This window comes from Podarcis cretensis (assembly GCF_951804945.1).
Source record: "Podarcis cretensis genome assembly, chromosome: 6".
In the NCBI taxonomy this organism is placed as follows: Eukaryota; Metazoa; Chordata; class Lepidosauria; order Squamata; family Lacertidae; genus Podarcis; species Podarcis cretensis.
In genome coordinates this window covers 31,002,070-31,027,535 of record NC_137175.1, presented here as the reverse complement: position 1 = coordinate 31,027,535, position 25,466 = coordinate 31,002,070, and the positions used below count along the sequence as shown (strand labels likewise).

General features: G+C 42.1%; 1 protein-coding gene across 7 annotated transcripts in view; it reads left to right on the top strand.

Annotated features, from left to right (window-relative positions):
* The window catches only part of TOX2 (TOX high mobility group box family member 2), a 259,364-nt gene that overhangs the window by 199,984 nt on the left and 33,914 nt on the right, over nucleotides 1-25,466 (top strand). For 5 of the 7 annotated variants that reach the window (XM_079979446.1, XM_079979445.1, XM_079979443.1 and 2 more), the window contains 2 exons: nucleotides 8,633-8,872; nucleotides 23,872-24,099. In XM_079979446.1, the coding sequence (XP_079835572.1) occupies nucleotides 8,633-8,872; nucleotides 23,872-24,099 (468 nt within the window). The remainder of the gene's footprint in view (nucleotides 1-8,632; nucleotides 8,873-23,871; nucleotides 24,100-25,466) is intronic. The other 2 variants (XM_079979448.1, XM_079979447.1) reach the window with 1 other exon arrangement.

The window sequence follows — 25,466 nt, the reverse complement described above, 5'->3', positions numbered from 1 at the left end:
ATGTGCTGGGTGATATGTATAGACCTTAACACACCTTTTAAAAGATATATTTGGAGGAGGGGTATCAGAAATAAATATTACACTTATTTACATTTATTGCTGATACATTTGTAAAATGGTGTTTTCATATTTAGGCTCGGTGTGGCTGCTTGGTGTGGATTTTTTAAAAAATAATTTTAAATGCTGGATCAAATTTTGCAGTGAGGGACAATGCTTTCAAAATTAATTCACCGCGCTCCTCCCTAGAGAGTGATTTTTCTAGATTGTCTTCTTGTTTTTCCTATCCTGTTCTAAAATCACTATATTTTATGCTCCCTGCAATAAACTGTAGAGGCCTGTCATTACTTGGGGGCCTTTCACTTTATAGCAACACGATATCTAAAATGTCTAGCAAAGGCCAGAAGAGGCATAAAACAAGGTGGATGGGACTCTGCAAAAAAAGCTCAATAAAACACAAAAGCTCACGTGGGAAAATGTATCTGAGCTCTGGATACACATCATGAACTTTGTCACTATTGCTTTGTGGCACAGAGAAGGAAGGAACAGCAGAAAAATCTTTTTGCAGAGTGGATACAAACATTGGCAGGCCATGGGCAAACTACCTTGCCACAGACACTTCCCAGCAAGATCTCTTCTGGCAGCAATAATCTATTGTGTAACTGTTTCAACATTAAGATTGTGCCGTATGAGTTTTGTTGCATTTATATTCTGCTGCACACAGTAGCAGCCAGTGTAGACCTTCCAAGTATCTCTGTTTTCCAGGGACAGTCCCAGATTGACAGAAGCCGTTCCGGTTTCTGATTTGATCCCAGAATGTCCCACTTTTCCTTAGAACATCCCTATTTTCACTGGAGAAATGTTGGAGGATCTAGAGTTATCCGACCCCTGAGCCATCTGAAGGCAGCCTTGTATAGGGAATTTTTTTAATGTTTCATGTTTTATTGTGTTTTTATATATGTTGGAAGCTTCCCAGAGTGGCTGAGGCAACTCAGTCAGTTGGGTCGGGTATTATCATCATCATCAACAACAACATCACCATCACGGAATAAGACATCCCTGTTTTCATCAGAGAAATGTTGAAGAGTATGCCAGTGTTGTGGAGCATTGCCACTCACTTGACCTCCGGACAGATGAGCCGCTGTCACTTACTGGGAGGGGTAAGGCAGCAGGGAAGCCAATGTAGTTTAAATGCACCAGCAGGAACACCAGATTGGCTCCACTGGCACATCTGCACTGCACTGACCCTGTTGCCTTGCCCCTCTGCTTCCTGGTAAGCAGCAGCTATACCCTTTTGTGAGGTCAGGTGAGCACCACTGCTCCACTGTGCCATAGGCTGCACAGAACATAAAGGAACAAAAGAGAGCTTATCCCACAAGAGGCAAAAACTGAAGCAAAGTCACCGTCACTTCATTAGTGCACCACTTTTCCATCATCATTACACTCAAAGCTATTCACACTGAAGCATGACAAAACAACACCAACACCACATGACTATTCATCTTGCCCATATAAGACAATCTGAAACTGTTTCATAGTAACAAGAATAAAACATCAATATAAAAATATCACAATTACAGTACTTAATAATTCAATTAAGCAAAGAACACACACCCTGGCCTCAATGGTAATAAGTGATAGGTAACAAAGCACACTCTCCTATGGTGAGATAGGGTGACTAACCAGTAATGGGGGGAAATTGCATGTTACAGCTGCGTGTCAAAAATTTGGTGTGTATTGATGTTAGCGTGTGAATACAGATAATCTGAGTGTATAAAGCCCCATACAGCTTGGAACCGGGATACATCAAAGATCACCTCCCCCCTTATGTACATTTACAGGTATCTGCAGTGAAAACAAACTCCAAGCCATTTGTTTCATTTACGGCTCTAAAACATGGATGAAGCCTGGTACGTTAACGAGGCGTTCCCCATTTGTTAAACACCATTTTCCGTTGTTTCCAGCAGCTTTTCTTAACACAGAGGCTGTGGAGATTCATCTTCATAATGAAGTGTTAATTGTGTTTGGATGACTCTTTCCCCAGTAATAATAGTGTGCCGTAACACTAGATCATAGCCCGTCAAAACACAGGATTCAGATTGCTGTACTAATATCCTCCAAAAAATAGTAACAGATTTGTGTCAAATATGGGGTGGCAGCCGAGAGGGAAAGCAGTAAAAGTAACCGGACTTGTGGGGAACGTGGGCATGGGGGTGTTCTTTGACTTCCAAAGTGTGCAGTGCCCTAATAATGAATATTTTTAAGATTAGGCAATTTCCTAATTTAAAGTAGCCTTGCTTTCTTTAGAAGTGAGAATCAGGCTTAATGGTGAATGTTTTAATGTCGTAAGTTACCACATTGTAGAAAAACCTACATGTTCTAGGAGATGGAATATATCAAATCTCAAAATTAGGCACATTCAGAAGAGATGTTCATCATGCAAAGATGAAGGGGGGGAAGCCATGCTGCAATAACTTCACCATGCATTCTGCTTGGCAAGGTTCTCAGCACCGTTCAGAATGCAGGCTTTCCATCAAGAGTACCATATTACAATACAGTAATGTGAACTAGCTGCGCCTGTATATGAACCAGTGATTGAGAGCTATAGCTGTAGGAAGCCTCTACTGTGTGATAAATGCACCCCCACAGAAATAAATTACTCCCTCTCTAAATCCTTCCCTACTGTTCCCCTCGTGTTCATAACAGGATGATCGGTTGAACCAAAAAGGTGGCTGTTACTTTAAAGGATAAATTAGTTTGACTCTTAACTCAATAATTAAAACGGTTATGGCTATGAGCCTGCAGGGATAATGTACTATTATTATAGTCATTTGTTTCAATTAAATGCTTACTGATTTCACAATAGCAGCTGGGCACCTGTGTGAGATAGCTATTACTCTGAACAAGACATCTCAAATTCCACCAGAAATTTGTCGTCTCTCCAAAGCATTTTCCAAACACCATGAAAGTTTATTAGGAACAGTTACAAATTGGGAGGAGGAGTGGGTGGTAATTAGGGGTGTGTGTGTGTGTGTGTGTGTGTGTGTGTGTGTATAGTCAATTTCTAGCAAAGTCTGAGGAGAATCTTAGGAGGAGTGACAGATATAGATTAGGTATCTCAGAATATCTTTTCTGATTTGTTACCATTGAGGAAGTTGTTCCTGTGAACTGCTGGTTTGAGGTGAGAGTAGCTTTTGGTCCACCAAAGAAGCAGAAATATAAAATGCTTGATCAAGCTTGACAGGCCAGAATGTTTTCTTCAGAGAAATGCAGTAGTAGCTAATAATAATGGAGGGGCAGAGCATGTGCTATACTGAGGAGAGACATTAATGGCTGCCTTAGCAGAACGGCACCACTTTTTCTGTTGGGTAGTTACCTTCTTGCAAGGGAAAGGAAATAAATCATCCTGGACTACTTTGGTGATATCACAGTGAGTCAGAATTCCTGTTAATCCATGGTAAAATGCTCAGCAGATTTTTCACATATTCACCACAGTCCGGAAGCATGATTGCACACCTCCCATGGGAAATCCCTTAACACCTTCATGTATTTTCTAGAATATGACTTCCTGGTATACTTGACTATGCATCTCTCCTCTCTTAACATATGGGTTTAATGGTGCTTGTACTGCACAAGTATTCATTGCAACGTGACATCTGAGAACACTTTCCCCCCTCCATGTTTGTGAGGTAGGTGCACCAGGAAATCTGTCTGGTTTCAAAATGTCCACTTCTTTAGCTGAAGCCAAATTAAGCCTAAACATATTTAACACAAACCACTCATACTTGGTTCATTAATAACCTTTTCCATTGCTACTGTTCATTATACCTTCCTTCCCCACCATTGACTTTCCCCTAATTATCTCCCCAAGAGACATTATTTAATGTGGTTAAAATTTAACTTGTAAACCCTTTGGGCCCAAATCTGGCTGTTTTGTTTATGCTATGCTAGAAAGTACCCTGGTACTCATGGTCCCATGTTAATATTCATTGTCTTTCTCTTCTCTCACTCTTTCTAATCTGCAGTCATCTCCAGGTGCAACTGCTTCCCCACCTCCCTCACAACATTTTTTCCACATTGGTAGGTTTGACCAACTGGAAATGATTTAGTGCAGCTATGGCTTGTATTCAAAGCAGCACTAAGCCTCATACTCCATTACTGCAAGGATTTATGCTTGCACAACAGAACAATTTCCTCCTCCTCTTCTTTGGCACCTCTCCTAAATCTGTTCTGGGATTTCCCCAACCCCTCCAGAGGTGATTTGGGGAGAGGGTCGGTAACAATGTCTACCCACCATGAGGCATAAAGCACAGTGGGGCCCCAATCCCAAACTGAGTGTGTTCAGCTGGAATCTTCCCATTGCTATTAATGGTTGCTAGATGGAACACATACTCATTTCTGCAAATTTTCATAAGAAATTTTCTGCACAGGTCTCATATCCATAATTACACTCATGGACTGGTTCTGCTCTGCTGCATAAATAATATGCACTTTAAAGGGAAAAAATGTATGATTACATATTTAATGGATAAATGGAGCCGTTGTGGTCTACTGGCTCCATAATAAGAATTTTTAAAAATATCTTAATATAGTATTTGCCCAAGAGACTAATGTAGCTGCAGATGGGAATGATATTTTAGATTTGTTTAAAACCCAACAATCTACATTATATCTTTCTACAATTATAAAATACATATTTTATGAACTTTCCTTAATTTAAATGTAAAATAATGAAAATACATTATTTTCCTTAGCAGCTGGCCCATCATCTTCAGCATTAAGAGCTTTTATTAAACAGTAAAAATCCAAAGTAACTCTTGAGCAATTTGCCATTTTCTCTAGACATTAGGATAGAGTCATTGCTAATAAGTTGATATAATAATATACTCTGGACTCATGTATGTACACACTTGAGTTCTCCCCAGATGATTATCAGCTGGCAGCTTATCTCAGCTGAAATGCATTGTGTGATGTGAGTTGGTAAGAAAAGTTCTCTCTGTGGTGGGTTTCCCATCCTCTCATTGAAATAATCCCCAAGTGATGAGCAGATATGTGTGAACCAGCCCTGTGAAGCAAGTGTGAATGTCATTTCAATCTGGAGGAGGCTGAAACGCTGCGTCAGCTCCTTTGGAGCCAGGTAGAAATGGAATATAAATGCAACAATTTTAAAAAATGTAAACTGAATCCTCATGTTTATTAATCAGAAGAGACGAGAACCGCTCTTGTAAAAATCACGCCTGTTCCCCATTCTCCTTAAGCTCCCCCCTTCAGTGCCTTTTAAATATCTAAGCCCAACATGCTGTCTAGTGTTGTAGAAAAGCTCTTGATTCCCGACCTGTAGCAGTAAATCTGCTTCTGCATTTGGATTTATTTCTGTTGAAGCCTACTGAGCCCTCTCAGCTCTTCCCTACATCTCTTACTTTACGAGCTGCTAATGGAGTTGGCAGGAGTCCCCTGCTAATGAGAGATTGCACCTCAGTGGGCTTATCGGAAACGAAAATTGTTAATAAATAAAGCCCTGGGTCTTTAAACTCATGTTAACATTAATCAGATTAATATAAAAAGCACAAAAAAGTCTGGAAATTGTTTAAGACAGTGTTTGATTTCCCTCCTGCTGTTTTCTACTGTGTGAGAATCTGATTGTACCTAAGTATCTGGCTTAATTCCATCTCTGAAATGAGTAGAGAAACTGTGCTGTCCCAATGCCATTGCCTCTCTGTTAGCATACCAAACTAATGAATTATTTGATACTACTTTTATAGGTAGTATGGGAATGACAGATCTCTGTTGTTCTGGGGTTTTGTCTCCAGCAGAGAAAGCCAAAATTAGGACAACTGGGTTTTTCTGGGATTTTTTGGGACCATACTTTATTCCTGGGGTATCCCAAAATCTGATACCACTCTTCTTCTCTGCCTGTCTTAGGTCTATTGTAGGGTTTCCCATTCATCCTTGGGAAGAAGATGTCTGTTGCTCATTTCCATCTGTTAATTCCTTTAAAATTGCCCAATGAATAAAAGGAGGAGGCCAAGCAGCCGAAAACAGCTGAATTGACATTTATATTAACATTATTATAGAGTAGGGACCAGACTAAATAGTGATCCCCATTGTTAGTATTTGAGAAGACATCTGGGTAGGCAGCTATCTTGCTCCTTCCACTGGCTCCTTCAAAATCTGTCTCAGCTCAGAAAATGATCGTCATTTGTTATTCAGGAGGCAGAGAATCTCCACAACACATTTTCAATTCTGTGTAATTAAAAGAATTGTCATCTGAGCCAGACCAAAAGTCCTAGTTGCCTAGCATTCTGTCCCTGAGAGCGGTTGGCCAGCTAGACCCAAGGAAAAGAGAAATGTGGTGATAATATTCCCAATTTTATTGTATTCGTCGGCCATCAGAGGTGAATTGACTTTGAATATAGAGGTTCCATTTCAGCCATTGTTAGAATTGTCCTGTACCTGATCCTTCTTACCCACTCACACACATTTGAGGACCATGGTGTGGAATTAGAAGTATGATGTCTTAAGCAGCATAGCGTGTATCCAACACAGCCATTGGCTGAGCAGAATGACTTCTGATCACATACTAGAACTTCTCTTCTCCCTCACCACCCCCCCCCCTGCAACCTGGGACACACAAAAAGAAAGGGATAGTTGCTGGAGAGACAGGATGGATTGAAGGTTGGGTGTTTTTTTCTTAGAATGAGAATTGAATGAAATAGGGAGGATCTGGGGGAAATAGTAGGCTGCTTATGTGGTGGAGGGGAGAGATAATGATGGATTGAGGGGAAGATGGCAACTACAAGGAGCCAACTCCATGGGGTCAAGGAGTCTTCGCCCCCCCCAATTCAATATTTGAGGGGTTTGGGCACCCCCAAAGTTGATGTGCATTGTCATTCAAATTGTGTGCGTGTACCATGTCATGTGATGGATTATGCAGGGAAGGGCTTATCTGCCCCCCCCTATTTTATTCAAGTTGGCACCCCTGGGAAACTAGGAGGTGACTAGAGTGGATATGACTAAGGGCTGTAAATGGGGCAAGAGAGTTTGCTGTGAAAAGCAAAGGTAGGAACTTTATAGTCAGTCTGGTACATAGTCTATAACAGCAGACAGTACCAGGTGTTTCAAATGGATTACAAGAAAAGCCAGAATGAGCAGATATTGAGTACTTTGGATACAGAACAGTCTCATTCCCAAGCAAGCCAGCTAGAGACAACCCTACGTAGTATGGTGTATAACTTCCAACTTATTTTTTCTCTCCTATCTGATACAAACAAAACACTAGTGAGAATATTTTTTAAAAAACACCACCCGGTTCACTTCATACAGCTTAGCCTCAGGCTATTTAAGTGCTAGTGCCCTTTGTGGTCTTTGGTTGCAGGTTTCCATTTTACAAAAATGGTCCCATTTTTAAATATTAAATGTTGCAGGTTGTATCTGCATAGGTTGCATAGGCAGACAGTATTCTCTGGATGGGTCAGAAATTCCAAATTTGAGTAGGGATGTTGTTGTTTATAATTCTTCAATGCAATTTTCAAGGATTGTTCATTTTATGGAATAAAATCATGTGTTCAGATGAATTAAGTGGATGAATTTTTAAAAATTAATATTAGTATTGACATTATTATCACTGAATTTGGTCTTCAATACATTTTTTTTTTTAAGAATACATATATACTAAAAATTATTGTATAGGGCATTCATTGCCATTCTTTAAATTGAATTTGATGTTTCCCTTTTCTAACCCATGATTTTGGAACTTCTTTCCAGACTCCTCTCACTTTCTGTTTTCAAAGCATGCCCCCAGTTCGTCAAGTTTAAAATTACTATTTAACTGTGGTTTTTTTTTTAAAAAAAATATCCACACACAACTGAGAAAACAGACTTCACTGTTCTACTACATCAAGTTTAACGTTCTGTTACTACAAAATATTCTGTGGTCCTTTGGATCAAAATTTGGAAAATCCATCTCTTTGTTTCCTTAAGTATTCAAGAAGAGAATCCTGCATTGTTGCTGTTTATGATCATACAAGCACATGTTTTGACTCTAGCTTTTTAACATAAAAACAATATCATGTTTGATTTTTTTTTTTTTAAAAAAGGCATGGCCATTTTGAAAAGGAAACAGTAAGGACACAATTGGCAAACCTGCTGCACTGTGCTGACACAATTTGGCTTTGTGTTGCCCCCAAAACCTGAACCGTCCCAATTCAACAACTGAGCATTGCTGATCTCTCATTGTAGTGCTTCCTGTGGGTTGCATGGCATTTGAATCCCATGGACTGCCAACCTGTTAAGATACCATAAGTTTCATATTAATATTAACCATATACTATACCTTTTTAGTTGGCAACCAAATGTTGCCAAATATTCTCCAAATTGAAAATAAAATGAAAACAAAGATGTGTAATCCATTGCATTGTTCTGTGTAATGAAACCGTTCTGAGAACAGCAAATAATTGAAGAAAGATCTCAGTGCTTTAAACTAGGAGTAACTTTTACCCAGCATGGAACAGATTAGTTTTTGCCAGTTGATTAACTTCCCAGTAACAACCATGCCCAGCCTGCATCATAATATAATTTTTATAAGACAATAAATAATATACAATTTTAATTAAAAAGTAATATTCTCCTAACTCAGATCCAGGAGATGGTCCACTCAGAAGCCACTTCCTATGAGTCCAACCATCAAGTTCCCCTGATCAATCGAGCAGGGATGTATACCGGTCACATGAGTGCCCTCAGCCAGTCACAGCTGATTTCTCAGATGGGTTTGAGGAGCGGTGTTACCCATGGTTCCCCATCACCCCCCGGAAGCAAATCTGCTACACCATCTCCCTCCAGTTCTACTCAGGAAGAGGAGACAGAATCACATTATAAGGTACGTGCAGCCATGCCTGTTTTGACAGACATAGTGTTTGACAGTGGCAGCCAGCCTGCAATGGCGGAAATAATGTGCAGCAGTCAAACCAAAGATATTTTGTTTTTCCTTCAGAGAGAGAGGAGAGAGACTTTCTTGATAACTAAGGCTGTCTGCAAAGAATATTTCTAAGCTAAGAAATTGGAAGACATGTCAGATTTGCAAATTATATCAAGCACAGTAGTGCTATATTGATGCATATAATAAATAGAGCAATTAAGGTAGCTAATTCAGAAAGAGTCTTTTCCCCCTAAATCTTTTTGTGTCTCACCGAAAATGCCAACTGTATCATTTTGTACTGTCCTTCCAGGTTAGGACTATGACAATAAATGCATGGCTTAGTATCCCCTCACACACAATTTTTGCCAGTTGCAAACATTTTTTTTCTGTTGAAGCAAAATTCTCATATTTGTTTGGAGAAAGAAAATGGGAAAACACAGATATCCAGCTGGGGTTTCAGTTGAGCAGTTTGCCACCTCATCACCAGAATGAAATAACAGAGAAAGCTTTCACTATATTTTAACTCAGATAGGTTTGGGATTTTTTAATTTTTTTATGTAATAATTGTTAAGTTAGTCGGTAAAGCAGAAGGTCTGTTAGGCTTCAGGGGAAATTCTTGCCATTCTGCTTTGGCTAGCAGTCAATAGATTCTGGATGTGTTGATGTTAGTGAGCAGACAAATGGAATGAATATATGTAACATAGAAAGATTCTGTGAAATAAAAATCCCCTTTGTATTTTAAACTGTGAGGTCATGCTAATATAAATATATATTTGTTGTTGTTGTTGTTTAGTCGTTAGTCGTGTCCGACTCTTCGTGACCCCATGGACCAGAGCACGCCAGGCACTCCTGTCTTCCATTGCCTCCCGCAGTTTGGTCAGACTCATATTGGTAGCTTCGAGAACACTATCCAACCATCTCGTCCTCTGTCGTCCCCTTCTCCTTGTGCCCTCCATCTTTCCCAACATCAGGGTCTTTTCCAGGGAGTCTTCTCTTCTCATGAGGTGGCCAAAGTATTGGAGCCTCAGCTTCATGATCTGTCCTTCCAGTGAGCACTCAGGGCTGATTTTCTTAAGAATGGATAGGTTTGATCTTCTTGTAGTCCATGGGACTCTCAAGAGTCTCCTCCAGCACCATAATTCAAGAGCATCAATTCTTCGGCGATCAGCCTTCTTTATGGTCCAGCTCTCACTTCCATACATCACTACTGGGAAAACCATAGCTTTAACTATATGGACCTTTGTTGGCAAGGTGATGTCTCTGCTTTTTAAGATGCTGTCTAGGTTTGTCATTGCTTTTCTCGCAAGAAGCAGGCGTCTTTTAATTTCATGACTGCTGTCACCTTCTGCAGTGATCATGGAGCCCAAGAAAGGATATATATATCCTCAGCCTTGTTTTTTATGCCACATTTCCTAGAGAAACAAACCTTTGTAAGAGTAGCTTTTTATCTACATTATATATATGGTCAGCCTCTTGGGCTTGCCGATCAGAAGGTCAGCAGTTCAAATCCATGCGATGGGGTGAGCTCCCATTACTCTGTCCCAGCTTCTGCCAACCTAGCAGTTTGAAAGCATACCAGTGCAAGTAGATAAGCAGGTACTGCTGCAGCAGGAAGGTAAATGGCATTTCTGTGCTCTTTGGCAGTCATCACAGTCCTCCGTGCACCAGTAGTGGTTTAGTTATGCTGGCCACATGACCCATAAAGCTGTCTGTGGATAAATGCCAGCTCCCTTGGCCTGAAAAGCTAGATGAGCACTGCAGCCCATAGTTGCCTTTGACTGGACTTAACTGTCCAGGGGTCCTTTACTTTACCTTTACCTTTACCTTTACCTATATTACGCATTGTTCATGATCTGTCACAAGTTAAGTCCCCTTAATTTCAGTTGTAATCTGTGGTACATAAAGGTAAAGGACCCCTGACAGTTAAGTCCAGTTGCAGATGACTCTGGGGTTGCGGCACTCATCTCGCTTTACAGGCTGAGAGAGCTGGCATTTGTCTGCAGACAGTTTTTCTGGGTCATGTGGCCAGCATGACTAAGCCGCTTCTGGCGCAACAGAACACCGAAACCAGAGCAGCACACGGAACCGCCATTTACCTTCCCGCGGGAGCAGTACCTATTTATCTACTTGCACTTTTTGGCGTGCTTTTGAACTGCTAGGTTGGCAGGAGCAGGGACCGAGCAATGGGAGCTCACCCTGTCGTGGGGATTTGAACCACCGACCTTCTGATTGGCAAGCCCAAGAGGCTCAGTGGTTTAGACCACAGCGCCACCTGCGTCCCTCTGTGGTACATAGAAGTGCTTAACTTAGACTAGTTTGTGCCCACTGCTTTGATGATTTGGATGTTTAGTTGTGTATCCTGTTATAAGCAGAGCGATTGTTGTCCATAAAATGTGTGCAATATAATTGAGTGATAGATTTCCATTTGGATTCTTTATGCAATGTAACCTGGTTCATATATAATTATCACAGTGCATAGTTTATAGTATAAACTATAGTTGATCACACCAAGAGTTAGCCTTGTGCTACTCCCTCCTTGCCCCTCCCTTTCCACCCCAGCTTGGAGGAAGATATGGTTTGTTAAAATGCGGTTCAAGTGCTACTCACAATCTAGGGTATCAAAACAAGCCCTGGGCAGATACCCTACATTGTAAGTAGCACCTTTGATATCATGGAAAACTATCTGTGATGATTCTAGAGGACACACTGAGACTTTTTGCCTCCCAAGGATTGTTTAGAATCAATCCCTTGTGCACAGAAAAAGAGAGGTCATTCTTTGTTTTATAAGCAACAGTGAAAGAGCAGGGTGGAGGGAAATAGAGGACAGACCAAAGAGTAGACAGAAGTCTTAAAGGAAGTTTGTGACTAGTCAAGAGTGTTTGTAGGAGGCTCTTGTACATGATCAGAAAGTGTAGCCCTGGACAAAAGTAAGCTTGTCAGTAGGAGGTGGCGAGTTGAATGTTTAGAAGGTATTTTGAGGTCTCCTCTTCCATGATTTTGGTGCCATGCAGATGTTCTGTACTACAACTCCCATAAACCCTGATCATTGCCCATGCTTACTATGACTGATAGGAGTTATAATCCAGAACACAGGGTTGTCTAACCCTGCCTTAAAGTCTGAGTCGGAAACTGTAAGTGGCTGCAGAATGAAAATTTTCTGTATGTATTAAAGTAAATTTCTACAGTAAAGTTGAATTTGTAACAATAAAGGATAGTTTGGCATATATTTCTGAGAAATAAGTGTCCCTTCCGACAAAAATGGAAACTAGTGATCTTCTAGCACCATCTACAGCATATTGGAAGAAGCCTGCTGGAAATTTAGTTGAGAGCTAGGAGAACGAAGCAGTTTGCTCCCTTCCTATAACTTCAGATCCAGAAGACACATAATAGATGAATCTATATCATTATAGTCCAGTGGTTCATGTGGCTGAAGAAAAGGCTGTTTCCATTGGGGACCATTGGAGTACAGAAGCAGCAGAAGAGGGCCCTGAACCCCTTTCACATCAACCATTCCCCTGCTCCAATATGCCCCTCTACCCCAATGGCTTCCTCCTCTCCTTGCATTTTACCTCTTGTAATGAACCAGTCTGACACTGGGCCTCTGTCTTGCTAGAATTTGATTTCAGTTTATTGGCTTTCACCCAGTCCATTGCTGAGTCAGGCACCTCCTGTTTCATATGTCACAGGAGCTGCGTGTCATCAACGTACTGATGACGCTGTGCCTTACCCTTTAAATTCTTCTTTGCAAGATTAATAAACTGACCCAAGAGCCCTTTTTATTCTAAAGCAACATGGTCCCAGTGCTCAGATGTTTCCAGAAATATACTTCAGACACCATGTTCAATGTATTATTGTTCCTTTGTGGTTCATTTTTTACTTTCATTTCTGAATTGAGTACAAATTGCAAGTTAAGCCTTTGGACATTGTTATTTCTATATTTGTATTTTGTGCTGTTTGTGTCTTATGTGAAAGTTTTTTGTTCAAATAGTCCAAACCAGGGTTGGAGAACCTGTGGTTCTCTATATGTGGTTGGACTGCCAACTCGCAAACACCATGAGGAATGGTTAGGAATTGTGGCAGTTGTAGCCTAGCAACATCTGAGGGGTCCCAAGTTTTCTACCTCTAGTTTAAACAACATGTTGTATTCATTTTTGTGCTATCTTCTCAGCAGCATCACTGAGCTTAAATCTGTCATATCATAATTTCCCCCCAAACCACTGTAATGTAGAAGAATTTAATTTTGATACCACTTTCACAAGGCCCTCTTTTAAATTCAGCCAATCGGGTGCAGTGGTGGCTCTGCCATTCCACTCAGCCTTGCCACTCCCAGGTGGGAATTAGAATTGCTGCCATAGTCAACAGTGAAAACTGTTTACCCTTACTTAGTCCTATAAAGTATACGGACGCGGGTGGCGCTGTGGGTAAAACCTCAGCACCTAGGACTTGCCAGTCGCATGGTCAGCGGTTCGAATCCCCGCGGCGGGGTGCACTCCCGTCGTTCGGTCCCAGCGCCTGCCAACCTAGCAGTTCAAAAGCACCCCCGGGTGCAAGTAGATAAATAGGGACCGCTTCCCAGCGGGAAGGTAAACGGCGTTCCGTGTGCTGCGCTGGCTCGCCAGATGCAGCTTGTCATGCTGGCCACGTGACCCGGGAAGTGTCTGCGGACAGCGCTGGCTCTCAGCCTATAAAGTGAGATGAGCGCACAACCCTAGAGTCTGGCAAGACTGGCCCTTACGGGCAGGGGTACCTTTACCTTTACTAGTCCTATAAAGTGGTAAAATGTTGTCAGTGAAAATCCTTTCCCTCTAAAAATGCACTGCTTCGCTTATTGACATTGGAATGGTATTTCCTTTGGGAAAAATATTAATTGTAGTCATTGAGCAGTTGAGACATTTGTCCTGGGGCTTTTAATGGCCTTCCAGACAGTTCCACCAATGTTCCTTCTTGTTTTCCTTCTGAAAAAGGTGCTATTTGTGTAGGTCTCTGGTGTCTAGAAGGAAAAGAACAAGCTGTGACTGTTGCTTTGTTTGCTGCATTGGTAATATTTTCTATTTTAATTAAGTTTAACTGATGCTTTCATTTTTGTTTTCAGTAAGTGGTGTTGAATGGCAGTAGATGTTTGATTTGAACACGTTTAGCAAAAATATTGGGAGAGTAATCTTGCAGTAAGAAGCTGAATACCCAGTGTTACTGGTCTCTATGCTTGTGAGAAACCAGTTGCAGTATAGGGGATTGTAGTGATGTTACTAATGGGGAAATGGAGCTGGGGATATCTGTCTGGTAGAATATATGGGCAATCAGGGAATGGGGCGAAGGAGATACAGACCCACTCAGGAGAGCAGAAGAGAGCCTCTCTAGACTTCGTAGCCAGTGGCTACCCTGATAAGATTACCCTGTTCTGTGTTTCGGGTATGTCTTCTTAGTTGAAACAAAATATGGGCAATTCTTCTTAGTTAAAACAGAAACAATTTTGATTGTGTTCAGAACTAACAGTTGCTAAAAGTCCATTTTTTATTTTTTTGTTGTGTGCCAGCCTAGTGCGTGAACTTTAATCCATTATTGCTTGATGTTCATGGCATGTTATCAGGGACTCAGTGCATTAGCAAATATGACGAGAGTGCTTTGTGCTATAAAGGCTTTTAAGGTCTGGGCTACACTGAATGAGGAGTGAACTCTTGCCAGCCCAGTAAAGCTTCAGCAGTGATGGGAACCTGACCTACCCTCTGCATGACTTCATGCAATTGACAATTGTTGCTATACTCTTAATGTCAGGCTTTAAAAACATGGCAGACATATGCTTGTGCAGTTGCCTTTCTCACACTTGTTGTACACAAAAAAATGGATGTGGGGGGAGGTTTCTGTTATCAGCAAAAGGATCCAAGATTGTCTTGTATATGTGAACCTAAGAACAGGAGGAGAGCAGTGCAAGAAAAGGTCATGACTTGGAGTCACTTAATTCACTGTAGAGGATATCGAAATTTTCAACTCTTTTGGAGCTTCCTACCAACACTGCAGCTTCCTACCAACACTGATGGTTAAGGCTCATCCTCATGTTATGTTTTTATACGTGCATGTACAAAGACATGTGTATTTTGAAACATGGACTTGCATTTTTTCATTCCTGAGTGCATGTTGGGAATAGATACCCTCCCTATTATTTGTGTAAGGATGCCAGAATACACAGTCACAGCCATTTGGACTGTATTAGTGGTATCAAATAGTGTCCATCCACTGATGGAACCTAACCCTATGAGTGGAGCAGAGGAAGAAGAGAATTTTCGGCAATCACCCTACTGCAACCCCCTGCACTTCACTAAGTCTGCTCTGAGCAGAGTGAAAGAAGTGCAGTGGGGGAATTGCCAATGATGCCTCCCTCTCCTGTTCCAATGATAGAATCCATCTTTTGGTGGTCAGATACCACTGAATACCATCACATGATCTTATTTCTGCATGTGACATAAGTATTGACCACTGTGGTTACAAAGTTAGCATGACTTTCTAAGCAAGCCCCCTGGGCAAATCTGCCCAAACCTTTTAACAAGAACACCCAAAGTAATATTGCCGCAAATCCATTTTCTTATTTGAATTTGTCCTATTAGCCCTGTTGCATTTACTCCTTCAGTAGGAGAACTGGGAATCTATCCACAAAGCTGCATGAGCCCCCCACCCCCCAATGCCACTGTATTTTCTGCCTGTGGCTTTTACCACTTAAAATCCTGTTTTCACAGAAAAACTGTTTCCCCTCCCCCATCCCGGTTTCCTCTTATTACTCAAGACTTTAGATTCAGTTTTTAATTAATGGTTGCAGAACTGAAAAGGTACGTTCGATAAGTAACATCCACATAATTTAATACTTAATTACCGAATGCAATATGCACTTGGTTTGGTATTTTACTAATTACTTAATTAAATTATTACGAGGGCTGAGCTGAAAGAGGGAGGCTTCTTGAAAACATTTGGTTACTGCAAAAAGAGCCTCCTTTTTTCGATGGCTTTTCACAGGTCAAAAGTATCCAACCACAGTGCAAGGTCAGTAACTATTTAGAGCAGCAGGGAGCTGACAACAGTGATAACAGGGCTGACAACAGTGAAGGTGGCTGCAGTGAGCCCCTAGGGCTTGCCCCTTCCCAAATAGCATCATGCTGCCTGTGACTTTATGACTGCCCCAAGCAGATCTTCTGGGATCCAATGTGGCTGTAGCTGTGTATGACAGCAAAACTGGGACATTGGCAAAGGACTCTGCCCAGAAGCACCAGGCAGCCCAGCAGGCAGACACAGGTTTTCATGAGATCCAGTGACAGGTGGAGAGAGGAAGCAGGCTTTAAAAACCCTGCAGCATTCAAGGAATTGGGAGACCATGGGAGGAGAGCCTGAAACTAGGGTTTTAACTGCATCTTGAGGGGAGCCCTCTTTGAAGACTGGTCACCAAGAGATCTCCCCTCCCAGACCCTAAAAAAGATGACTGAAGGCAGATACTCCTTCCAGCGGATCCCATAGGGAGGGTTCTGAGATACCCTCTCCAATGCTCCTATTCCCAAACCCAGCATTTCCCCATAAATTGAGTGGCGTGGCATGGGATTGAAAAGAATCTGCCTGAAAAACACATTTGAGAAACATTGCAAAGTTTTTGGTGAGAGTGGGTTTGGGTTGGTTTACTTTGCTGTCCTAAACAAGGTGGTGAGTTGTTGTCTTTCTTGTAAGCTGTTGGGAAAACCTTGTTGGGCTTTACACAAGAATCTGCTAGTCCCTCTATTTATCAACCACCTCAGGAAAACAGGGAGCGTAAGTCCTCCCTTCACCTCTGAAAACATTGTGTTCGGAAGGGAGCATTGGCCAGTATAACCAATATTAACCAATGCTGATCAAGACAAATTACTCTGAGGGATAGTGGGAGAGCTAGACAGGCCTGCTGGGGGAACTGTGGAAGAAGGAGAACAAATGATTCTCTTTTTTTCTTTGCTCCCCTTCTTTTCCTCCTGCAACTCATCTCCCCACAACTAAACCCATGATTTCAGAAGGGCCCATACTTGTTCTAAATATTCCTGACCCTGATAATTCTGGCTTCTTCTTTTCTTGGAATGCAGCTTTCTCTTAGACCCAAATCTGCTTTCTTTTGTCTCCCCTTTTATTTTCTACAGATACAATTAAAAGCAATATACATCTACATTTTTGTAAAGTAAAACGTCAACATTAACTCCACCCCCTCCCTAATAATAGGGTGCACCTTTCACTTTTAAGAAACCAATCCAGTTTCTTTCTATCAATTAATAGCATTGTGGGTGGGATGGAGGAAAGAGGGCGAGAACTCTTGCATCTTATTACTAGTGGGCAGCCGTCCATTTGACGAATGCCAGCACATTAAAAATGAGCTTAATGGCCAGTCAGGACTGGGTGAGTAGAGAACATTATTATTCCTGCCCTTCCCACTTTTCTCGGACTGTTCCCAATAAACATGAATTCTTTTACACTCGGCAGGTTTCAAGCACTTTTGGCAGTAGTACTTGCAAAAACCACCCTTGCAGAAGTTTCTCCTGTTGGCTGAGTGACTGACAGACTGACATACTGGATTACTCCCCCCCCCCTTTAATGGTTTGGTATTCAGATTTCATTGCATCCTAACTTTTGAGAGTGCTTTTTTGCCTTCCTTTTTTCAAATTGCATATTCTTGCTTAAGTTTATATCCACTGTACGTAGCAGAGTTGTTGAAGTGCGTAAAGTACCTGCCATTGAGGTGTCAGAAGCAGTTATGAATCCAGCTTCATTCAGAGAAGCCTGTCTGCCCTTTGAGAACAGGCCCTGCCTTCTTGCATGTATGGTTTTAGGTTGCATTGTGTGCTTAGTAGTTGACTACAAATGCATCATTTGACTTTACTCTGTTATTTTTCTAGGGAAGTGGGGATTGTGTTGTGGTGTGGTCTTGGTGTTTAGTTACCTATCCAATATTTAAGCATATATCTATCTCTATCTCTATCTATATATCTCTATCTCTATCTCTATCTCTATACCTATATCTATCGGCAGATCTCTCTTTCACATACATACGCCCCTCACAAAGTAACAAACTTTATCCAAGGAAACCTGTGTCTAAAAGGGCAATGCAGCCAACTAGTATTATATACAGGGACGTGGGTTAAACCACAGAGCCTAGGGCTTGCTGATCAGAAGGTTGGCGGTTCGAATCCCCGCGACAGGGTGAGCTCCCATTGCTCGGTCCCTGCTCCTGCCGACCTAGCAGTTCTAAAGCATGTCAAAGTGCAAGTAGATAAATAGGTACCGCTGTGGTGGGAAGGTAAATGGCGTTTCTGTGTGCTGCCCTGGTTCGCCAGAAGCGGCTTAGTCATGCTGACCACATGACCCAGAAGCTGTATGCCGGTTCCCTCAGCCAATAAAGCGAGATGAGCACCGCAACCCAAGAGTCGTCCATGACTGGACCTAACGGTCAGGGGTCCCTATTTTATATTATATACATGATTTGGTTGTGGATGTACATTTGCGTCAAGGACCAGAGATAGGTTGCCCCTCTAGTAAGTAGAGTGCTGTTGTGCTCAGGTCTTGCTTTTGGATTTCCCATAGGCAACTGGTTGCCCACAGTAAGAATAGGATGCTAGATTAGATGGCTCATTCACCTGACCCAGCAGCACTCTTCCCGTGTTCTTATGTTGACAGCACAGATTAATAACAATCTGCACTAGAACTCATTGGTTCCTTTATTTATCATAGAATTGTAGAGTTGGAAGGAACCCCGGGGGTCATCTAGAACTAATCAGCGGTTCCACATGTGCAAAGACTGTTCCCACCCAAAACTCCATTTAAAATGGAAAGCATGGGATTATGGTACTCTAGTTCTACCTGTGCAGCTACTGGGTCCCAGGGCACTTCATTCCCAAAGGCCTGGGTGACTAAATAAGTCTCTCACTAGATTCTAAAGGCCGGCAATGGCAATTCTATGTCTCCAAGGAGGGAGTTCCAAAACCTGGAGGCATAATCTATACAGAACTATACAGCCAGCTGCAGAATACTTTAAATGATGTGATCAGGGCAAGCTACATGTTAAACATGTAAAGTGACTTGGCATAAAGGTGGTGTATAAATGAGGTCAATCAAACTGCCTGAGGACCAACCATAATGTAGGTACTCTGCTCTGACCTCTGCTACCAGTGATTTCCTCTATGATTCTTTCCCCTCTCCTTTTGTTTTCTCTTTTGGATTTTCATGGTAAGGGGTATGGATGGTTTATTTAAAAAGTATCACTGCAAGCTTGTAAATTGTCCATCATCAGTAAGAAATAATAATCCTCCCCCTAAGTGATATGGGGATGGGATGGTTAGATCAAACAATTTCCATCCCATGCTGGTTTCACATGTTCATAGAACTGGCACCATCTTGCCTGTTTGTGGGCAGACCTTTTAGGATAATCCACCCAGTTTTGCAAAAACTAAAGTGCTTACAAGGTGGTCCAAGGGCTATCTCTTTTATTCTTAAGATTTTACAGCTGCCTGCATCAGCTAATACCTCCCCTGTGACTGCACAGTTTTCTTTTTCTAAGTGTATAAAAAATACTCCCAGGAAGCCACTGTACATCATAATACACTTTCCTTTCCTGGGGAATTGTACAAAGTAAAAGATGGCTTCCTCCTTGTACCTTGCAGTAGTGGTGGGCATCTCTTTCCATTTCTTTTCTTTTTTTGATGGAGTTACAAGGTAGATGGATCAGGGGAATGCTGTGGACATAGTATATTTTGATACACTATGATATTTTTGCAAGGAAGCTGGTAAAATATGAGTTGAATGAGGCCACTGTTAGGTGGATTTGTAGCTGGTTGACTGACCAAACCCAAAGAGTACTCATTCATGGTTCCTCGTCATCCTGGGAAAAAGTGTCAAGTGGGGTGCCACGAGGTTCTCTCCTGGGCTCATTGTCGTACAACATATTTATAAATGACTTGGATGAAGGAATTGAGGGGGTGCTCATCCAATTTGCAGATGACACCAAACTGGGAGGGATAGCGCTGCAGAAGACAGAATCAGAATTCAAAACGACCTTAATAGATTGGAGAACTGGGCTCAAACTAACAAAATTAATTTCAGTAGGGACAAATGTAAGGTTCTGTATTTAGACACAACAGAGAACAGGCCGGAATAGAGCCCCTTTCACTCATGTGCTAGTGTTGTTGTTTGGCAGGGAATATATGGTTGCTCATTGAAAAATGGTGCACACAGCCCTGAAGTCTGACGTAGCACAGTGCAGTTTTACCCCTTCAGGATTCTATCACCTTCTCCTGCTGTATTTCTGGACCTTATAAGAAGGGTCTCTGATGGTGAAAATTTCAGTGATCTCAAAGCTGGACTTGATGTGTCTGGGAAAAAGAAAAGGGAAAGATGTTTAAACTTCTGTCAGTAGGTTATGGTGAAATGTATGAACTGTTGAATGAACCTGCAGTGATTTGGAAATGACTACAGAGATCACAGGCAGAAAAAGAGTGAGAGGGGTTGGTTAGTGAGAGAAACTTGAAACTCCCCAGGGAGATGTTTTGCCAGAATCGCTGAGGGAGATTACAGGTCCGTGGGGGAAAGCAGAGGAGAAGAATCTGATATTTCTTGCAAACGTTGTTGCTTTTGATCTTTAGCCTTGACGTTCGCAACAGAGAATGAAGGAAAGCATTGCTACACCCACACAGAAAGCAGTTTTGACATTTGTAAATCTCGGCAACATAGAGACAAGTGAAAGAAACTGCAGAGTGATTCTGGAGAACAGTGAAGGTTAAAGTTCAGTGCCAAGGCGTAGCTGGAATAGAACTCTTTGACTGCCACTTAGAAAGGAGAAATGAAAGGGCCTCTCTCTCCCTCTTTTGCTCACACACGAAAACACACCCCTTATTCACAGAGTGTCGGTGCAAGTTCTCAGCCCACAGGCTGCGAAGAATCCTAACATAGCTGATGCAGGGAGCCATGTAAACAGAGCCTGGGCTTCACTGTGGGGAGGACATGCTCAGCTAACCTAATCATTACTGTCTCTGGAGAAGTGACAATATGAGCCGCAAAGTGTGTGGCAAACCCATTAATCAGACTTTGAGGAGGGCTTTGATACAATATACAGCTCTAAAAAATGTGAGCAAGGTTAACAGTACAATATGAATTATTATTATTTATTCCTACAGCAGTTTCAGTGTCCAAGATGTTCATTGCAGAATAACGCAGGCAACAAAGACAGGCCCCTGCCTGCAAATCAATGGCAAGACCTTTAAAAATGCAGGGGCCCGGCAAAAGAGGCAGGCTAGATTTGAGGGGAGATTACTGAGCATTTTCTCCCAAAATGTCCACACCATTACCTAATAGGAAAGACCACAGCTTGGTGATAAGAGTGCACACTCTGCATACAGGATGCCCAACATCTCCAAAAAGGGCTGGGAATGATTCGTGCCTGAAAATTCTGCCAGTCAGTGTAGACAATATTGAACTAGACCAATGGTCTGACTTGGTATATGGCAGTGCCTACAATGCCACAAAAGTCTGCCATTCCCTGGCTTGGAATTTGAACTTTACACCACTCAGGTTTCTTCCCCAGTTGGGACTGTAATATGAGGTGAAGATGACTCCCTCCTTCCCATGCCTCACTCACTCACTCACTCACTCACTCACTCACTCACCCCCTTTAGCCATTCACTTACCTATGATTTCCCTTTTCCCTTCCTTGGTTGCTGTGGCAGCAGGTTGCTCTTCCTTTCCCCCTTCTTGGATGCACATTTACCACTTGATGACTGTCTCATTAAAAATAATAATAATAATAATAATAATAATAATAATAATAATAATAATAATAATTTATTATTTATACCTCACCCACCTCACTCTGGGCGGCTTCCAACAAAATATTAAAATACAGTGGTCTGTTAAACATTAAAAGCTTCCCTAAACAGGGCTGCCTTCAGATGTCTTCTAAAAGTCTGGTAGTTGTTCTTCTCTTTGACATCTGGTGGGAGGGTGTTCCACAGGGCAGGTGCCACTGCCGAGAAGGCCCTCTGCCTGGTTCACTGTAACTTGGCTTCTCTCAGTGAGGGAACCACCAGAAGGCCCTTGGCACTGGTCCTTAGTGTCCTGGCAGAATGATGGGGGTGGAGATGCTCCTTCAGGTATACTGGACCGAGGCTGTTTAGGGCTTTAAAGGTCAGCACCAACACTTTGAATTGTTCTTGGAAACGCACTGGGAGCCAATGTAGATCTTTCAAGACTGGTGTTATGTGGTCTTGGCAGCCACTCCCAGTCACCAGTCTAGCTGCCACATTCTGGATTAGTTGTAGTTTCCAGGTCTTCTTCAAAGGTAGCCCCACATAGAGTGCATTGCAGTAATCCAAGTGAGAGATAACTAGAGCATGCACCACTCTGGCGAGACAGTCCGTGGGCAGATAGGGTCTCAGCCTGCGTACCAGATGGAGCTGGTAAACAGCTGCCCTAGACACAGAATTGACCTGTGCCTCCATGGATAGCTGTGAGTCCAGAATGACTCCCAGGCTGCGCACCTGGTCCTTCAGGGGCACGGTTACCCCATTCAGGACCAGGGAGTCCTCCACACCTGCCCGCCTCCTGTCCCCCAAAAACAGTACTTCTGTCTTGTCAGGATTCAACCTCAATCTGTTAGCCGTCATCCATCCTCCAACCACCTCCAGACACTCACACAGGACCTTCACCACCTTCACTGGTTCTGATTTGAAAGAGAGGTAGAGCTGGGTATCATCCGCATATTGATGAACCCCCAGCCCAAACCCCCTGATGATCTCTCCCAGCAGCTGCATGTAGATGTTGAAAAGCATGGGGGAGAGGACAGAACCCTGAGGCACCCCACAAGTGAGAGCCCAGGGGTTTGAACACTCATCCCCCCCCCACTTTCTGAACACAGTCCAGGAGGAAGGAGTGGAACCACTGTATGACAGTGCCCCCAGCTCCCAGCCCCTCTAGATGGTCCAGAAGGATGTTATGGTTGATGGTATCAAAAGCCGCTGAGAGATCCAGCAGAACTAGGAAGCAGCTCTCACCTTTGTCCCTAGCCCACTGGAGATCATTGACCAGTGCGACCAAGGCTGCTTCAGTCCCATGATGAGTCCTGAATCCTGACTGGAAGGGATCCAAATGGTCCACTTCTTCCAGCCATTAAATGATGGCTTATGTATATGAATGAGGCATCCCTGACCAAACTGTTCAGAAAGAATGTTTATATTAGCTCTTTTCAGATGTTCTGCATCTAAAGTCAAGTAAATGTATGAGAGGGGCAGTAGGGAAGAGCTACACACCCACTTCTGCCCTGGTTACCCTCCATGAATTGAAAGAGGAACACCTGAAGTAGTAGGGAGCTTCCCCTGCTCATTGTTTTCCTAGTTTTCCCAGGTTCTAAAACACATGGGGAGTTTCTATGGGTACAGCAGACTCCCCACTTTAAAATGGTGACTGGGGGTTGGAGCTAGTTTGGTGGTCCCCACTGCCCTCCCATATTTCCTAAAGTCAGCTGTAGGGTACCTGAAGAGGGATATTATTATCTTATGCCACATGAACCATAAGGACTTTCCAATGAAGCAAATTCATAAATCCAGCTGCTGCACAATAAATCAAATAATACTCATGCATGTGTCAACCTACCCTTAGCATAACAGCAAAGGTGGTGGCACTCAGAACTACTTGCAGTAATTTGTATAAAGATCAAGTATGGGATAGTAAAGATGTCAAAAATTCAGAATTGTGAATGGAGCATCTATAAAAGGAATCATGGACCTATCTTGACTCAGTGGCATCATACTTCCTTAAGAACGGAAGATCACGAGCAACTATACGGAAGGCTACTTATAAGGGTTCTTAGTTTTCTTGAGTTGTTGGCTACCTTCCCTATCATTCCAAGTTGTCTTGAATTTTTAATCTGAACCAGGACTGAACTGAATGGTGATAATTAACAATTCCGTCTTGACTTTTGACAGGTAACTGGAGAGAAGAGACCGCTAACAGATTTGGGCAAAAAGCCCAAAAACCAAAAGAAGAAGAAAAAGAAGGATCCCAATGAACCCCAGAAGCCAGTGTCAGCTTATGCCCTGTTTTTCAGAGATACACAAGCCGCTATCAAAGGACAAAACCCCAACGCTACCTTTGGGGATGTATCAAAAATTGTTGCATCGATGTGGGACAGTTTAGGAGAAGAACAAAAACAGGTAAATTCCTTGTCCACCTTACCGCTGAAAGTTAGTATGTTTGTTTTTCTTGATGATGCCATGCTTTTCTTTTCTTTTTTGAAAGAAAAAAATCTAGTTTGATTTTGCTTTGGTTTATTTTATTTTTTTACTTATTAAATTGGTATAACCGCCCTTCATCCGTAGATCTCAGGGCGGTTCAGTGCATAAAAATACAAGGTGTTCTTTAACAATAAATTACCAATTTACCTTTTCTTCTTCAAAGCTAGGACTTCAACAAAAGCTTGCCTAAAAAACAACTAAAACTCAGGGTATTGCAAACATCAGTAAATATAGTATATATCCCTTATACACCCAGTAGATCACAGCAGTCTGTGGGAGTGTTTCTCCTTCAAGTTTCAAAGACCTCCGATGCTCACCCCAGTAACTGCTACTGGAAGTGCAAAGATGAAGGGATGACTAGTGCAGAGAAATAGGCCCATCTCCACCCACCTGCTTTGCAGTGAATAACTTCGTATCTATTTGATATTACCATGTTGTGATTATCATCTAAATGTATTTTTCCTAGTTTTGCTTATTCGTAATTTTGAGAGGACATAAGCTATGGCAGGAGTAGCAGCATGGTACCTTCCAGCTGAACGACAGCTTCTCTCATCATCTCTGACTATTGGCCATACTAACAGGGGCTGATGAAAGTGGTAGTCCAAGAACATCTAAAGGGCACCACGTTGCCTATCCCTGAAGCTACTGTCTCTATGCACCAGTTGTGCTTAGGCTTTGAACAAGGCTAGAGACTCTTAATATCTGAAGTCAGATTATTTGAGAAATCTTCCACTCACCCCATGTATATGGGTAGCAGCATTTCTGGGCTGAAAATCTCTAATTGGTAATTTCATCCATTTAGTTTCAGAGACCAACTGTCCTTAATGACAACTTTTGTGCTCTCTGGTGGTTGCACTGAACTTAAGCCTGCCAAAAGAAAAAGAGCAGGCATACGAGACTCAAATACTTCCTGACAGTTTAGATCCTCCCACTGGAACAGTTCCAGGTGGTTAGATCTACGAAAGGAGAAGCAGGTGGAGAAACCAATTTAAATTAAAATGTGTTTGAAAATGGTTCTGCATTTTATATTGTTTTGTGTAGGTGACAAGTACCATGAATATGTTTAACTTTAATGAGGCCAATGTCTTTCTTTTTTAATTCTGATGTAGTTTTCTAACTTTCTGCACTTTTATAGCTCACTTGAATGGAGCATTGATGATTACTCCATTACTCTTCGCCTGTGTACAGATAATTATTTGTGTAGAGCAGCGTAGGGCTAGCCTCCCCGCTTACTGATGCCTTGGCACTAGACCCTTTGATATAGTACTAGAAACTTGATAACCTCA